This window comes from Heteronotia binoei, chromosome 1, assembly GCF_032191835.1.
Source record: "Heteronotia binoei isolate CCM8104 ecotype False Entrance Well chromosome 1, APGP_CSIRO_Hbin_v1, whole genome shotgun sequence".
NCBI lineage: Eukaryota > Metazoa > Chordata > Lepidosauria > Squamata > Gekkonidae > Heteronotia > Heteronotia binoei.
In genome coordinates, this window is record NC_083223.1 from 134,163,683 (window position 1) to 134,181,835 (window position 18,153).

Genomic DNA, 18,153 nt, shown 5'->3' on the forward strand with positions numbered 1-18,153 from the left:
GCGGGTGGATCAGCAGGGCTGTTAATATAGATTTGTGTTGGAAAAATAAATATGTAAACAAATATTTGCACAGTGAAATTGACATTGAAAATATCCCTTGCCATGACTCTCTGTATGAGTCAGGTTAGGATCAAAAAATAATTTCCTTTCATTCTAATTTCATATCAATATGGCTTTTTTTTTGAGCAGGAATGCACAGGAACGCAGTTCCAGCTGACATGTGGCCTGAAATGCAAATAAGTTCCTGCTGGGATTTTTCTACAAAAAACCCTGTGTGAAACAATGGAGGCATCACAGGGTGTGGCCTAATATGCAAATGAGTTCCTACAGGCCTTTTTCTATTAAAAAAGACCTGCAATATCAACATTTGTGATTGAAGTGATTAACATTCTCCCCAAATTCTAGTCAGTCCAAACTGGTACCATTTCCATAGCCTGATATAAAAAGTAAAGGTGGTCCCCTGTGCAAGCACCAGTCATTTCCGACTGTGGAGTCGTGAGCAGAGCTTAGGACTGCAATACTGCAGCTTTACCACTCAGTGCCACAGTGTTCTTGCTATAGTCTGATATAGGAACCTTTAAAAAAGGCATTTTGGGGGGGAGCACTAACTGAAGTTTTATTAATGACTTTGTTTACATGGGAACAGTCTCACTCCAATCTCTATGGAACATTTCTCAGTTTCTCTATGGAATTGATAATATGAGCTGAACATAAACACAGTCCTCAGTGATACTTTTTCAGCTAACGGAAGATTGATCTAATAGAATTCACAAATTCAGCCTAATAATCCATATTTAATATAACAGCAATCTTCAAACATATAGTAGAAGCTAAACACTATTCATTCAGTCTTAGTAGTTTAATCCAGTAAAAACTGCCAGACTTCTTGGTGAAATTTTTGCACTCAGAACTAGCTTAATGTTATGAAAACACATTCTCAATAAGAGAAATCTTACTGACCCCAAATCTCATTTTGGCATTCTTTCTCTATGCAGGTGAAGACAATGCAATCAATAGAATATAGATTTAAAATTATGAACTTAAGTCCTTTGTGCTATACAATAACCTCTGTTGAAAGAGTCAAAACACATTTACCAGGTAGGATTTTTTTATTAGACTAAACTGGTTTCTAAAATTGAATGAATATTAGATTGTCAACTTGGTTTGTCAACTTGATTATATTTGAAATTTCCCCATTTAAATCTCCACATTTAAGATTTATTTCTATTCATTTGTATGTCTGCATATATGGACAATATATATTTATTCCATTTTTATTCTGCTCTCCCCCATGTTCATGGGGCTCAAAGTGGATCACAACATATATAAACTATTTAAAACAGTTAAAATCTATACATACAAAATCAAAATTTACCAGATAGCATATAAACTATGTCACTGTTCCCAGAGAAAGAGGAAAGGGGAAGAAGCAGAGGGCAGTGTATAAAAAAAACCTCCCAGAACCCTGGTGATACAATTCTATTTTACGGGTCCTGCAGAAATGAGCTAAGTCCTGTACAGCCCGGATCTCATTTGGAATTGCATTTCACAAAGCTGGAGCTATTGTCAAAATGGCTCTAGCTCTAGTTGAGGCCAGGCGAATGGTCCTTGGCCCTGGGAACGTCAGTGTGTTATTGCTTAAGGAGTGTAACACTCTTTGGGGGTGTGCCAGGAGAGGCAATCCCAATGTCATGTTAGTCCCAGACTGTGAAGGGTTATGAAAGTTATAACTAAGACTTTGAACTTGATCCAAAATTAATTTCTAATTAATTGTGTATATTGTTAGATCAAACTTTTATGAGTACAGTATGCATTTTTGTTTGTAGTTCTCTATTTTGCTGGCTTGTATATTCAGTAGACGATATACACAGTACATCAGAGCTGATGATGGGGTGACCAGAGAGGGACAAAATTCATACTATATCATTAATACTATATAATATTCATGGGGTAAATAGATTAAGGCCCGACAAAATTCAGGAGACCCAGGTCAGCTGGCGGGCCCCTGAAGCTGGTGTCCTGTTGTATTTACAAGTTAGGCTTAGAGTTTGTGACAGGCCCAAAGTTACCCAGCAAGCTTCCATGGCAGAGTGGGGATTTGTATGTGGCCTTCCCAGAGCGTAGTCTGACACTTTAACCACTATACAAGTTTAGCTTCCACTGCAAATATCACTGGGGGTCTGGAGATAACCCGGGCCAAGATATTCCAATTTCTTTCATTTTTGGTTCTGAAGCTGGTGGCCAGTTTTGAGATTCCCATTTTTATTTTCTCCCACAAATAGACAGACAGATGGACATGTGGATCTTTTTATTATTATAGATTGTGGTAATAGCCAGTCAAGTTATTTGTTTTGTTATGATACTTGGTTTGGATCAGGATCATATGGGGGGGGGGGGGGAGGGCAGATGGAATCTTTGTCTGGGGTCCATGGTGGCTCTTGACAGTCTTGTACATACAGCCTGATTCACACTTTCATTTCAACACTGAAATAGGTAACCAATTAACAGCTGATACAGAGACAGCTATTGTACAAAAACGAATTCAAGTGAATGAACTGAACCAAAGATTAAGTTGTTCTCAATAAATGTAATTACTAAATAATGATAATATTTTAGAACAAACAAGAATGAATATACTTACCTTTGATAGCTCACTGAAGTTTTGATAATGCTACTCCACTCATCTTTTAATTTTTCTAGCTGACTACATATCACCTTCTGCCCTTCCTCATTGCTACTTCTAAGGGCTTGTTCACCTTTGCCAATAGCCATGTTTAATTTGACTTCTCCCTCTCCTTTCATTAAAAGGATGTCCTATGAAGCAAAATGATTTTTAATTTTTCAGTTCATTAGTTTACAGACATGAAGAAAGCCCCATATCAAGCTTTGCAAAAATTTAGGGCTGGATCATATATGCAGAAGGAGTTATGCATACAGCTTTTTAAACAGACAATACTCTGCCATGGATTTTAAATTCCTTTTGGCTACTCTTTACAGATGTATTACTTCACAATTACATTAAATAATAACATTAAATAACAGCCCTGCTGGATCAGACCAGTACTCTATCTAATCCATCATCCTATTTCAAACAGTGGCCAACCAGGTGCCCTGGAAGGCCAACAAAAAGGGAACAGAGGCCAGAGCCTTCCCCTGCTTTGCTTTCTAGCACTGGTGTTCAAATGTTTACTGCCTCTAGATGTGGATGTTCTCTTATGCCAGTTTGGTGTAGTGGTTAAACATGCAGACTCTTATCTGGGAGAACTGGGTTTGATTCCCCACTCCTCCACTTCCATCTGCTGGAATGGCCTTGGGTCAGCCATAGCTCTAGCAGAGGTTGTCCTTGAAAGGGCAGCTGCTTGTGAAAGCCCTCTCAGCCCCACCCACCTCACAGGAAGTCTGTTGTGGGGGAGGAAGATAAAAGAGATTGTGAGCCACTCTGAGACTCTGAAATTTGGAGTGGAGGGTGGGATATACTGTAAATCCAATATCTTCTTCTTCTTCTTCTTTGGACATCATGACTAATAGCCTTCCTGAATCTGTCAGAGCTTCTTCACTACCCTGCTGAATTCTTTTTTCTAAAGAATACTAGTCAGTGTGTTTGCCAGCTTATCTTTATTGGACTGATTTCAATATTATTTTTAGAAAAATTATTCCTAAATTCATAAATAAATATACAAAAAGTAATCAAGAGCAATACAGTATTGTGGTAGATTGTCTTTCCTTGGTCTCTGTTTTCTTTGGGGAGGCTCAAACATATGTTATCTTCATAGGAAGTACACTATGACAAAACTTTCTTTAGTCTTTAAGATACTACTTGACTTCTGTTTTATTTTGTTATAGCAGACTAGCATGACTACACCTTCTGAAAACTTGAAAGCCTCTAGTATACAGTAATATTCCAGATACCAACAGTTCCATCATTTTGTTACTTTACCTGAATTTGCAAAAGACGTTTTTCTAAGGTCATTTTACTCCCAATGGTGCCCTCTGCAGAGACCAACTTTTCTTTCACATCTTTCACCCAGGTCCACATGTTCAGCAGAGCTTCTTCAAAAGCTTGGTGCTCCTGGAGGGCCACCTGAGTGGCCCTCAGCTTTTCTTTGACTTTTTTGACAAGATTCTGATACGCAGAAAAATGCTGAGATGCCAGACGTATCTCTCTCCCAGCACAATATCCTTTCTCATTAAAAACTTGTATCCTCTGAGAAAGTTTATCAAAAGATTCCCTAAAAAAAAGAAAGTAAGTTTAAAATAAACGATGAAGTACAAAGTTATAGACATAGTGATAAAGCTATGAGCTGTATAACTGAGATGACAATTAAAAGTCACTTGGAAATAAATGCTAGTAGTTTCATTTAAAGATACATGGGCAAAATTACAGTAATTGAAAATACAATTGTAAGCCCATATGCCAAGAAGACCAGTAAAAATGAAAGTACAACCAAACTTCAGCTCTATAATATTTGCACTTAAATAGAATTTGACTGTATATTATCATCCATATAATTTTGGTATACTCTTTGCCAAATTGTCCCTCTTTTTATTGCCAAATAATACCCATTATCTGCCTAAGTATGAACTTGCCCCCATCATATGGCTCCAGCTCCTATGGAACCATTTTGGAGTGGTGCTCACCATTCCATCTCAAAATTGCAAAGGTGTCCAACAGTTCAAAAGGGTTGGGGACCCCTCTTGTTGTACATTGCCTAGAGCCCAGCATTGACTGGGTTGAGGCGAAATAATAATAATAATAATAATAATAATAATAATAATAATAATAATAATAATAATAATAATAATAATAATAATAATATTTTGAAGAATGCTTCTGCCACTGACATGCATAAAGCAAACAACTGGCAAAAAAGGAACATTCTGTAAAGTTGGGTGTATACCTTGCAACCAGTAGCTCTTCCAGAAATGCTTCCACCTTCTGCACCTCATTTTTCTTATCAGGAATGTGCTGTTTGGTCTCTCCCAAAGCTTCTGTACTTATTCTCTCTTCCATTTCACAGAGCCACAGGCTCTGGTTCTTGCACAGATCTTCAAAGCTATTAATGAAAGAAAAATATAAGAGCTGTTTCTAGATAAGTCCAGAATTAATTCACTAGTTATTACATCATCACTCTGTAAGAAATTTGTTTAGATACCCAATTCCATCATCTAGTAGTCAATGAAAACTACACAAAAATATCTTTTCTGAAGTGAAAGATAACCCAAAAACAGTCAACATGAATCTAAATATGTCAAACAAGTTTATGGGAACTACAATGCAAACAGAACTTTCCGTTTTTAAAAATTGCACAGTGAATTAAATTCAAAGACCTTTAATGGCATAATGCACAATGACTTTTTTAGAACAGGCCACAACGCAATAGAAATACTGTTCTCTGTACAGCAATTCAAGGTATCAAATGTTCTCTCAGTCTTCCTTGCTCTGTTACTCCCAGTACACACATAATTTAGTGCTGCTACTGCTGACCATGAACATCAGATATTACCCTTAAAATCTCCAGGTGCACTGAAAAGTAAATTAGCTCCTCTGAACAATATCCTCTTCACTCCTGGACATTTCTGCTGACTCTCGCCTCATGTGTGCCACCATGGATATCTATTTGCAGAGCACTTGTGGAATGTCAGCAAATGAGAAGTTTGAGGACAGAAGAGGCTTCACTTGAGTTTCAGTAAGCTGTGTCCTGCATTGTACAGGTGGTTGGACTAGATGACCCTGGGGGGTCCCTTCCAATTATACGATTCTAAGAGATAGCAATTCTACCCCACTTCCAGTTGAATAATGAATGCTGAAAAGAAATAGTATTTGGCAGAAATATATGAATAACTGTCATTCCGCCCCCACCCCGCAGGTGTTGGTATTTCCATGGAAGAATGAAGATTGAGTCCATCACTGTTACTCTTTAAGAAAGGAATCTGTTGAAATCATTTCAATGTTCTACATTATATGTTGGTATTTTCAATTATATGCCAATTTTTAAATTGATTTTTTTAGTGGGGACCCCTGCCCAGTGAGGCCTAAGCATCTATAAGGTCCCCAGTTCATTTTCTGGCATTTCCATTTAAAAGGCACTTAGACAGCTAGGATAGGAAAGGCGTCTGCATACAATCCTTAAGGGCCACTGCTAGTCAGTGCAGACAGTACTGGGTTAGATGGGCCCATGGTCTGAGTAAATCAGTATAATGCAGTTCATATAACTATTTGGTACAATGCTCATCTTACTGAAATAACTTACCTCTGAAGCTCTGCAACACATTCTTCCAGAGCCTGTTTGTCTTTCAAGCATTGTTTCAAGAATCCCTCAAAGTCTTGACGAGCTTTGGCTACCTGCTCCTGAATGCTACTCACAGTTGATTTTGGTAGATAAGCATACAAATGTTCTCCCTCTTGTGAGGCTACCTCCAATTTGTTCCTGCCTTCATCAAAAGAGTCCAGCACTTTCTAAATGAAACAAATGTGATTTAAATAAGTAAAGGGGGAGGGACAAGAACTGTAGACAGGACTGTGCCTTTCATCAAATATTTAGAAAACTGAATCTAGACTGGCAGATTAATCACATGGCACAGAGATCCTGTGAAAGTATGAAGTATAAGGAAAGGCTTGTTGGAATCTATTCAGCATAGGATCAATACTTCTAAGGGTATGCTGAAACTGAAGTTGGAACAGCTGTCAGTATAGGCAGGTAAGTATAGATGCGGTCAGGCAAGGGTTGGAAGTGATGGGAACTAGGATGAAAGAGTAAAAGAGCAATGAAAACCCACAGTATGATAACTACTACTCTGGACCATTATATGTTTTGTTTTTTCTCCCTTCTGTTTGCCTTCAGTACTATCAGGCTGTGAGGTACAAGAGTTCCTACAGCACTTTGCCAATGTCAGATAACCCAAGTTCTAGGGACAGAAGTAGATAACAATGCACTGGTTCCATGAGGATAAGCCTAGACTGAAGGTACCACAGTGAACCATAAAGAACCTGTTCCACAAGGCAAACAATATCTAGTTTTGCAGGACTTAATGAGGCTTTGATAGTAAGGATAGTGTCAAAAATGGAATTGATAGCCTGACCTGCCATGAATACCAAATGTTTTCTCAAAGCAGAACAAAGAAACAACAGAAATTATGTCTTTAGCCTGGCTTAGCAAATATTAAAGAGTGTGAGCAGATATCTGTTTTGTGGCCATTCATGTTTCACTTCTGTTTTAGATTTCTGCAGTTCCAAGCATTCCTGGAAGATACATCTGCTCTTGATCCCTTCCAGTCCAGCTTCCAGCCTGGCCACAGGGTGGAGACTGCTTTGGTTGCCCTCACGGATATTCTCAGAAGGCATCTGGATCAAGGTGGTCAGCGATGCTGTTGCTCCTAGATCTCTCAGTAGCGTTTGACATGGTCAATTATGATCTAATGACTCACCGCCTTGCCAACATTGGAGTTAAGGGGATAGCCTTCCAGTGGTTTTCCTCCTTTCTCTGTGGCTGGGGACAAAGGGTGGCACTTGGCGAGCAGACCTCTCTGTGTTATTCACTGACTAGAATGTGGTGTACCACAGGGAGCTATTCTCTTGGCAAGGATGTTTAACATCTATATGCGCCCCTTTGCCCAGATTGCCAGAGGTTTGGGGCTGGATTGTCACCAGTATGCAGATGACACCCAGCTCTATCTATTGATGGAGGGTCATCCAGACTCCACCTCAGACCATCTGACCAGGGCATTGGAAGCCATGGCTGGTTGGTTACAACTAAGCTGGCTGAAGCTCAATTCAACTAAGACAGAGGTCCTGCACCTGAGTCGAGGGGGCCACAACCAGGCATTCACCTCCCCACCCTGGAGGGGGCACCTCTCGTGCCAGCCCAGAAGGTGAGGAACTTGGGTATGATGCTGGACACCACCCTTTCCATGGAGGCCAGATTAAAGCAGTTGCACGATCTGCCTTTTACCATCTTTGGCAGGTCAAACAGCTAGCACTCTATCTGGCCCCCCCTGGGACTTAGCTACAGTGACCCATGCAACGGTCACTTCCAGGCTGGACTACTGTAACTCATTTATTTATTTATTTAGTAGGCTTATATTCTGCCTTTTCCCGTAAATGGGCTCAAGGCAGATCACAACATATAAAAATAACAATAAAAACCTACATATCAAAGTTAAAACACTTTCTACGCAGGCTTGCCCTTGGGACTGATCCGGAAACTCCAGCTGGTGCAGAATGTGGCAGCACGATTGTTGACTGAACTGCCTGTACGGGCAGGCAGTCGGCCAATGCTGTGCAATTTGCACTGGCTACCGGGTCCATTTCAAGGTACTAGTACTGACATTTAAAGCCTTGTGCAGCCTGGAACCAACATACCTATGGGACTGCCTCTCTCTGTATGAACCCCGGAGATTGCTATGATCAGCAAATCAACATCTTCTGACCATCCCTGGCCCAAAGGACGTCTGGCTTGCCTTCCCAACCTGGTGGAATCAGCTCCCTATGGAGATTCAGGCCCTACTGGATTTACTACCATTCCATAGGGCCTGCAAAACAGAACTATTCTGCCGGGCTTTCGGTTGAGGCAAGCGGGCATCCTCACCTTACTGTTTACATCATCTAACAGACCTCCCTGCTCTGGCCAACTATTTGGATGACTAGATATCGGGCGTATAGCTATGACATCTATGATACTCATGATATCTGTATCTTAAATCTATAAAATGTGTTGTACCATCCATGCTGCATATTTTGATGGTTTATTGTTTGTTTTATGGTTTTACTGTTGGATTTTTACTGTTTTATTGTGTTTGTGATCTGCCCTGAGCCCATTGTGGGGAAGGGCAGACTATAAATCTACTAAAATAAATAAATAAAATAAATATATCCTGTTACATTGTATATTGGATGTCCCTTCCTGTTGATTGTATTGACATACACTTTGTAATCTGCCTTGATTCTTTGTGAGAAAGGTGGACTATAAATAAATAAGCAATAAATAAATCATGACAGACAAGGAAACTTGATCCCAGAAGTGTGGGGAAAATTTCAGCTCAGGTCATGATACCATAGGAAGATGGACTAAAAGGAGAATAAATTTTCAGTGAACACAATATCCACCTAATAATTCCCTAATGGAATTAGCCAAATCCAGCATTTCCATTGGCTGTGGTGTGCACTCCATTAGTGATTAGCCCATCAACCGCCACTCAAGAGAACTCGAATGCTGAGCCCACTCCTCTCTTCCACCTGCTGTTCCCTACCCACTCTCTGTGTCATTTGGAAGAGAAAGTAGGATGCAGAAGTAGGGAAATGGTGAAGATACAGGGAACAAAGGTGGTAATGTGACTAGGCAACAAAGTCTGGCCCTACCAGGAGCATTTCCTTAGAGGCCATGGCAGCCACCACTTTCCTACCTCCCTTTCTCCTCCCCTCAGCCTTGACCCAGGACAGACGAGGATGGCCCACTGGGGAAGCTGCTAGCCAGAGGCTGTTGCTAGAATGCCATAGAGTTCACCTTCCAAAACAGTTATTTCCTCCAGGACAAAGGTCTGTTGTCTGGAGGTGATCCCAGGAGAAATTCAGACTCCAAGGGTGGTGGGGAGTGAATGCCTTCACTTTTGGGGGAAACAGCAAGAGTGGGGGGCACTTGCTCAGAGCCTCTTTCAAGAGCGCATTGTATTTTTCTCCACAACAAGTCTTATTCCTAGCTGAAGATAACCAGAAAATTGAACCTAATTAAATATATAGAAAGAGAGGCAGATATAGCCAAGAGGGAAAACTCAATGGGAGAATTCTGAGAAGAATACAAGCAGTGTGTACATCAAATATTATCATTTTACTTTTGCATTAGAAAGTCAGGAAGGGTATAATTTATTATTATCATTAAATATAATCAGTATTGTTATCATTCCAGATAGTCATGTTGGGGGGGAAATCTGTTTTAATAAATATTGGAGCAGTAATTTCAATTGTGTGAAAATGATAATCATACCCTTTCTGAATCTACTGAAGGAAATTCAAATGATAATATTTGAAGTACCTCCTCTCAGAAGCCACAGGAGCGGAGAGAGAGAGGGAAGCCCCCGCCCCTCAATCTTCAGCTAGTCTGTGACATATCAGCCCTTTAATCTTTAAAGACATTATCTTGGACAGTCTGGCTTCACTGGAAATAATGGTCTATTCATGTTTAAGGGGCAATTCGTTGCAGACCAGATGGAGTACATTTCTCTCTCTCTCCTTTCTTGCCATTCCTGCTTTCTGTCAGCAAAAGGGAGCCCACAGCTGGGCTGACTGCTGATAGAGGTCCTGGAAATGGGTGGTAGACCTAGCCTCCAAACTCTGGAAGCCAAGTAATTATTCAAGGCAGCTCACAACAATAAAACAAAACAATAAAACTAAGTTCTGTCGTACTCCCACTTGGAGACGGTAAGATACTTAAAAATTGTAGGAATGCATAACAGTGAAAAACATTACTTTCTAGATTTTGCTCATCATACCTTCAATTCATGGAGCTTTGCATCTATGGATTTAATGTCACCAGATATAATGTGTAAATCCTTTACAGTAGCCTTCAGGTTAGAATACCAGTTTTGGAATTCTGCCATTGATGCTTAAAAGGGAAAGTGAACGAGAATTAAAATGCAGAATTAGACCTTATGTTCTCAGAGTTCACTGAGAATTCTCTTAACAGTTTACCAATTGCCACCGCTGAAGCAGACACCTTAATCACTGCCACTAACGTAAAAACACTGATTTTATTTCACTAATGGTAAACTGAATCATAATGCCCTAACAAACTCCAAAGGAAAGCACTTTGTTTTAGAAAAACAAAGATATTGGTAATAAGGCAGTGCCACTTCATTGTGATTCAATGTTATTAGAAAGTAGGAGACATATTTGTGTCTTACCAGTATTCTCTGTTGTGAATAGCAAAAATACAAATAGTATGTACAAGATCACATTACTTTGCAAGGTCAATACTGAATGTTTTTGGCAGTAAGTGACTTAAGAACATAAGAGACTGTGTTGGATCAGGCCAATGGCCCATCCAGTCCAACACTCTGTGTCACACAGTGGCCAAATATATATACAAAATTTCATTGATATATTTCATTGTGTGTATATACACACACACACACACACACACACACACATATATATATATATACAAACTGTGGCTAACAGCCACTGATAGACCTCTGCTCCATATTTTTATCTAACCCCCTCTTGAAGCTGGCTATGCTTGTAGCCACCACCACCTCCTGTGGCAGTGAATTCGACATGTTAATCACGCTTTGGGTGAGGAAGTACTTCCTTTTATCCATTTTAACCTGACTGCTCAGCAATTTCATTGAATGCCCACGAGTTCTTGTATTGTGAGAAAGGGAGAAAAGTACTTCTTTCTCTACTTTCTCCATCCCATGCATTATCTTGTAAACCTCTATCATGTCACCCCACAGTCGACGTTTCTCCAAGCCAAAGAGTCCCAAGCGTTTTAACCTTTCTTCATGGGGAAAGTGTTCCAACCCTTTAATCATTCTAGTTGCCCTTTTCTGGACTTTTTCCAATGCTATAATATCCTTTTTGAGGTGCAGTGACCAGAATTGTACACAGTATTCCAAATGAGACCGCACCATCGATTTATACAGGGGCATTATGATACTGGCTGATTTGTTTTCATTTCCCTTCCTAATAATTCCCAGCATGGCATTGGCCTTTTTTATTGCAATCACACACCGTCTTGACATTTTCAGTGAGTTATCTACCACGACCCCAAGATCTCTCTCTTGGTCATTCTCTGCCAGTTCACACCCCATCAACTTGCATTTGTAGCTGGGATTCTTGGTCCCAATGTGCATTACTTTGCACTTGACCACATTGAACCTCATCTGCCACGTTGACGCCCACTTACCCAGCCTCAACAGATCCCTTAGGAGTGCCTCACAATCCTCTCTGGTTCTTACCACCCTGAACAATTTAGTGTCATCTGCAAACTTGGCCACTTCACTGCTCATGCCCAACTCCAAATCATTTATGAACAAGTTAAAGAGCATGGGACCCAGTACTGAGTCCTGCAGCACCCCACTGCTTACCGTCCTCCACTGTGAAGACTGCCCATGTATACTCACTCTCTGCTTCCTATTTATTAGTCAGTTTTTGATCCACAAGAGGACCTGTCTTTACTCCATGAGTCTTGAGCTTTCTAAGGAGCCTTTGATGAGGAACTTTATCAAAAGCTTTCTGGAAGTCAAGGTAAACAACATCTATTGGGTCTCCTTTGTCCACATGTTTGTTCACCTCCTCAAAGAAATGTAACAGGTTAGTGAGGCAAGATCTTCCCTTACAGAACCCATGTTGAGTCTTCCTCAATAACCCGTGTTCATCAATGTGCCTACTCATTCTGTCCTTCGTAATGTTTTCTACCAACTTTCCTGGTATTGAAGTCAGACTGACTGGCCTGTAATTTCCCAGATCTCCTCTGGAACCCTTTTTTAAGATGGAGGTGGCATTTGCTACCTTCCAGTCCTCAGGAACGGAGGCAGATATCAATGAAAGATTACATATTTTTGTCAGAAGATCCACAAGTTCAACTTTTAGTTCTTTCAGAACTCTTGGATGTATGCCATCCAGACCTGGTGACTTATTAGTTTTTAATTCATCTATCAGTTGTAGGACCTCCTCTCTTGTCACCTCAGTCTGACTCAGGTATTTCAACACCCCTTCCAAAATTAGTGGTTCTGGAGCGGGCAAACACTTCTCGTCTTCCACAGTGAAGACGGAGGCAAAAAATGCATTCAGCTTCTCAGCCATTTCCCTATCCTCCTTCAGTAATCCTTTGACCCCTTGGTCATTCAAGGGCCCACTGCCTCCCTGGCTGGTTTCCTGCTTGTAATATATTTGAAGAAATGTTTATTGTTGGTCTTTATGTTTTTTGCAATATGCTCCTCATAGTCCCTTTTTGCCTGCCTGATCACAGTCTTGCATTTGATTTGCCATAGCCTGTGTTCCCTTTTATTAATCTCACTTGGACTAACTTTCCACTACTTAAAGGAATCCTTACCTTTTATAGCTTCCATTACTTTGTTTGTTAACCATGCAGGCCTTTTCTTATACCTGTTTGTGCCTTTCCTAACTTGTGGTATATATTTTATCTGAGCTTCTAGGACTGTAGTTTTAAATAGCCTCCACGCTTCCCCAAGGGTTTTGACTGTATTTGCCTTTCCTTTCAGTTTCCTCTTCACATGCCTCCTCATCTCAGAGAATTTACCCCTTTTAAAGTTAAACGTGGTTGTGCTGGTCTTTTGGGGCAACTCTTTATTTATACAAATGGTGAAATCAATAACATTATGGTCACTGCTCCCAAGTGGTGTGATCACTTTTACATCTCTCATCAAGTCTTGGGCATTACTTAGGACCAAATCCAGGATCGCCCCACCCCTGGTAGGTTCTGAGACCATCTGCTCCATAGCACAGTCATTGAGAGCATCAAGAAACTCAATCTCTTTCTCTCGACCAGAACACATATTGACCCAATCAATCTGCGGGTAGTTAAAATCACCTATTACAACACAGTTTTTATGTTTAGCCACTATCTTTAATCCTTCCATCATATTATAATCATCCTCTATCTTTTGATTTGGTGGGTGATAATAAACTCCCATAGTTAAATTTCCTTTTGGGCCCTCTGTTTCAACCCAAAGCATTTCTAGAAGGGAATCTAATTCTCTGACCTCAGTCTTACTGGACTGTATACCCTCTCTGACATACAGAGCCACCCCACCTCCAACCCTTCCCTCCCTATCCTTCCGATATAACTTATATCCAGGAATCACCATGTCCCACTGATTCTCCTCATTCCACCAAGTTTCTGAAATTCCCACAATGTCTATGTTTTCTCCCTACACTAAACATTCCAACTCACCAATCTTACTTCGAACACTTCTAGCATTTGCATACAAACATCTACAATTTCCCAGGCAAGCTAGGCCCGCAACCTTCCTCCTGCCGCCTCGAGACTTTGGCAGATAATCCATACTGTTTGTCACCATCTCAGTGGACAACTCTGATCCATTACCTGGTAGAAAAGTAATAGCTAACCCTTCATCTCTTTGAGATGAGTCCTCCCAAACCAGAGACATTTCATTTCCTGTCGGCTTTCCCCCAAGATTTAGTTTAAAAACTTCTCTGCCACTTTTTTGATTTTAAGTGCCAGCAGCCTGATTCCATCTGGGGACAAGTGGAGACCGTCTCTTTTGTACAGCTCCCGCTTGTTCCAGAAAGCATCCCAGTGCCTAACAAACTTAAACCCTTCCTCCTTACACCATCATCTCATCCACACATTGAGACTTTTAATTTGTGCCTGTCTCTCCTGCCCTGCACGTGGAACAGGTAGCACTTCTGAGAAGGCTACCTTGGAGGTCCTGGCCTTAAGTCTTCCACCTAGCAGCCTAAATTTTTCCTCCAGGACCTCACGACTGCATTTCCCCACATCGTTGGTGCCAACATGCACCATGACCACTGGCTCCTCCCTAGCACTGTCTATCAGCCTATCTACTACATGCGTAATGTCCGCTACCTTCGCACCAGGCAGGCAAGTCACCATACCATCAGTACGCAGTTTTGCCACCCAGCTATCTACTTGCCTAAGGATCGAATCATCAACTATCAAGACCCCTCCTCTCTCCCTGCCCAGCGATGGTTTCTTGGCGCAAAAGGATTCCCGCTCACCAACCGAAGAAGAGATCCCTTCTGAGGGTGCATTCCCCTTATCCTCGGCACGGTGTCCTGTTCCCTCTCAGCCCTCATGCTCTGTGCAGCAACGGGGCTGCCATGTTCAGAGCGGGGCTCATCTAATATGCCCCTGAGAGTCTTCCCCGAGTGCCTAACTGACTGTCTCTGCTTCTCCAGGTCAGTCATCTCGGCCTCAAGAGTACGACACGTTCCCTGAGGACCAGAAGCTCCTTGCATCGAGCACACACCGAAGACTTCTGTCCTATGGGCAGATAGTCATACATGTGACACTCATAAATGCTTATGCTCAAAATGATTTTATGAAGTTGAAGGAAACTTTTCACTAACCCCTGTCGGCATGATCATCTTAAGCAGTTTCATACATTCCTGTGGTCTAACATATTAACAATGTTGAAGACTCACAGAGAAAATGTTTTTCCAGGGACTCCTGTGTGGAAGTTTGAGCTTTCAAACTTAACTGATTCACAGCCTCATACTTCTTAATTAGTGAGGTGACAGTGCTCCCAAGAGTCTCCAGTTCCATGGATGGATATTTGCGACAGAGGCTGTTGAGAGTTTCCTGTGTGGAATCAAAGTTGCTCTGCTGTTGCTGGAACTCCTTTTGTATTTTCTGAAGAACAAATTAATTACGTTATTTGTATCACATGATATTTAGCTTTTATTGTGTCTATGTATATGCCAACATATTAAGTTTCTTAAATTCTAATTCTAAATCCCACCTCCTGCCAAATACATTTATGCACTAATCACATTAAAAACACACACTGATGTCTAAAAAAAAAACCTACACTGCCTTTTTCACACCTCAATTGCAGGTCAGCAACTACAAACTGAAGCTTCTGAAAATACATGTGCAGCCTCATATGCATTTTAAATGGCTTGGGCACTGTAACAGTTTTAGCTTTCAGAGTCTAGTTGAAGAGAGACTGAAATCCCTCCAATTTGCATCATGCAAAACCTATTTTGTACATGTAGCCACAAGATATATGTGGTCATCAGATCATAAACATTAAAGCAGTTTCCAATTTACATTCATTACAACAGTGAGAGAAGAGAGTGAAAGGAACATAAAGTTCTAATTATTTTTTGTTGTTTGTACTTCCCTGTATCTTCCTACCTTGATTGTACTTAGACTTGATGGATCCTGGTTATGAGCACAGCTCAAAAGTGATTCTTCCATTTTGGCAAGCCAATCTTCCATCTGATTAATAAAGTTCTGTAACTGCATCTTCTGAGTACTGAAATCTTTCAGTGTTTCTTTTGCTATTTCACTCATTTCTTTAGTATGCACCATTTTCCCCCTCAAATCTGCTTCTAAAAACTTTTACAAAACACAAATGCATTTAAATGGAACAAAATTTTGTTATTATACTTTAACTATTATGCTTATACATCAACAGGCATATGAGAGGTCCCAGTGGTTTCAAGTGTTGCATTAAAATTATATAAGGAAAGGAAAACATCCAAATAAAATTGAACGAGTCTCCAATTTGGAAAGAATTAAAGCTAAGCAACAAATTTGGAACACTCCTGTGGTAGAATAATTTCTATATTGTACTATTTCAGTCTACATTTATGAGTACTCTGTTATGTAGAAATCTTCCATCACTTAGAAAGCCAGCATATCTAGGATAAGAATTCTTGTTAAGCCCCCAGCTTCTGATGTGCTAAATTTCTATATGAATGGATTCATCTGGAGAGAGCATTAAATTATAATCCCCTCCCTTTCAATTTGAAATTCTGTAATTCTGGGAGAATGTTTCTCTTAGCAATTATCTTTATATTGTTACATAGGCTTTAAAAGATACACAATGTTTTCTAGATAGCAATATTTCACAGTATTACACAGGGGTTATTTTGTAGAAAAAGAGGTGCTGGAGCTCCTTAGTGCAACTCATATGCATAACTCATTTGCATATATACAAGGGTTCTTCAAGCCAGCCCCCTCTGCTTCCAGATCTGCAGAACCAGCGCGTGGGAGTTGGCAAGTTAGGTGGCTGCTGAGGGCGCCACCTTACCAGGGGGGCAGAGGGCAGCTGCCCCCTCCCTGCTCACCCTTCATGTCCCATCCCTTGCCCAGCCCTCTTCCCCACTTTAGAAGGAGCTGGCTGGCCAGCGGCTGCCTGCGTCCTTCGTCATTCGCCCCAATTCGGGGTGAAAGAAAAAAGACTGGCTGCTGCCCACAGCCTGGGAGCCTCTGGAGCAGTGGGCAGAAGCAGCAGAGAAGGAGCTCAGCGAGGCTCCCCCTCCCAACACAGCAGCGAGTGGAGTCTCACCCACCCACTCCAGTCCCAGCAGGATGGCCAGTGGAGTCTTCTCCCAGCAAACAATCCTGCTCCCCTTCTCTGTGCGCTGTTTTGTTGGTCTGAAGCAGTAGAATAAAGCAAGAGTCAACTTGCAACTTTAGTTTTATTCAGAGCCGCAGTTAGCATGAGGGAGGGGGGAGAGTAGGTAGGTATTCAATAGGGTTGCCAATCCCCAGGTGGGGGCAGGGGATCCCCCGGTTTGGAGGCCCTCCCTCCGCTTCAGGGTCGTCAGAAAGCGGGGGGAGGGGAGGGAAATGTCTGCTGGGAACTCTGTTATTCCCTAGGGAGATTTATTCCCATAGAAAATAATGGAGAATTGATCCGCAGGTATCTAAGGCTCTGGGGGGGGGGGCTGTGTTTTGAGGTAGAGGCACCAAACTTTCAGTACAGCATCTAGTGCCTCTTCCCAAAATATCCCCCAAGTTTCAAAATGATTGGACCAGGGGGTCCAATTCTATGAGCCCCGAAAGAAGGTGCCCATATCCATTATTTCCTATTGAAGGAAGGCATTGAAAAGGTGTGCTGTCCCTTTAAATGTGATGGCCAGAACTCCCTTTGGAATTCAATTATGCTTGTCACAGCCTTGATCTTGGCTCCACCCTAATGTCTCCTGGCTCCACCCCCAAAGTACCCAGATATTTCTTAAATTGGACTTGGCAACCCTAGTATTCAAAGGAGCAAAGCCCAGTTTCCCAAAGGATTTGGGGGGGAGGGGGGGAATCTTCACCAGTTGGATTCTCCAGGCTCTTAAAGGCACAGGGCAGGAAGAACTGGCTTGGCTTATTCCTCTCCCCACCCCCTTTCAGCCCTGCACCAATGGCTTTCAGATCTGGCACTGGCAGAGGTTTCTAGTGAGGGTGCTCAGGTCTCCTCTTGCAAGGTTGGTTTTTGTAGATTTATTTGCATTGTGTCTACATGTCATAAAGGCCAAAATAACATAGCTGAGAAATTCAGTATCATCCCAGGGCTGAGATCACTGAAATATATTGCAAATGCAAAGCCTGAAGGCTGTGGCTGTTGAAAGGGAAGGTGGGCAGAATCAGTTATACTGGGCAGAAGACATCTCCCCCCTGTCTCCTTATGCAGAGCCAGTGCCACATGATGAAACTT

The 18,153-nt window shown here is 41.4% G+C and overlaps 1 protein-coding gene across 2 annotated transcripts in view; it reads right to left on the bottom strand.

Moving 5' to 3' along the window:
* The window catches only part of SYNE1 (spectrin repeat containing nuclear envelope protein 1), a 621,543-nt gene that overhangs the window by 357,728 nt on the left and 245,662 nt on the right, over positions 1–18,153 (bottom strand). For both annotated transcript variants that reach the window (XM_060240915.1, XM_060240910.1), the window contains 7 exons: positions 15,855–16,058; positions 15,140–15,347; positions 10,483–10,595; positions 6,252–6,457; positions 4,899–5,054; positions 3,938–4,229; positions 2,642–2,814 (listed from right to left, as the gene is read on the bottom strand). In XM_060240915.1, the coding sequence (XP_060096898.1) occupies positions 2,642–2,814; positions 3,938–4,229; positions 4,899–5,054; positions 6,252–6,457; positions 10,483–10,595; positions 15,140–15,347; positions 15,855–16,058 (1,352 nt within the window). The remainder of the gene's footprint in view (positions 1–2,641; positions 2,815–3,937; positions 4,230–4,898; positions 5,055–6,251; positions 6,458–10,482; positions 10,596–15,139; positions 15,348–15,854; positions 16,059–18,153) is intronic.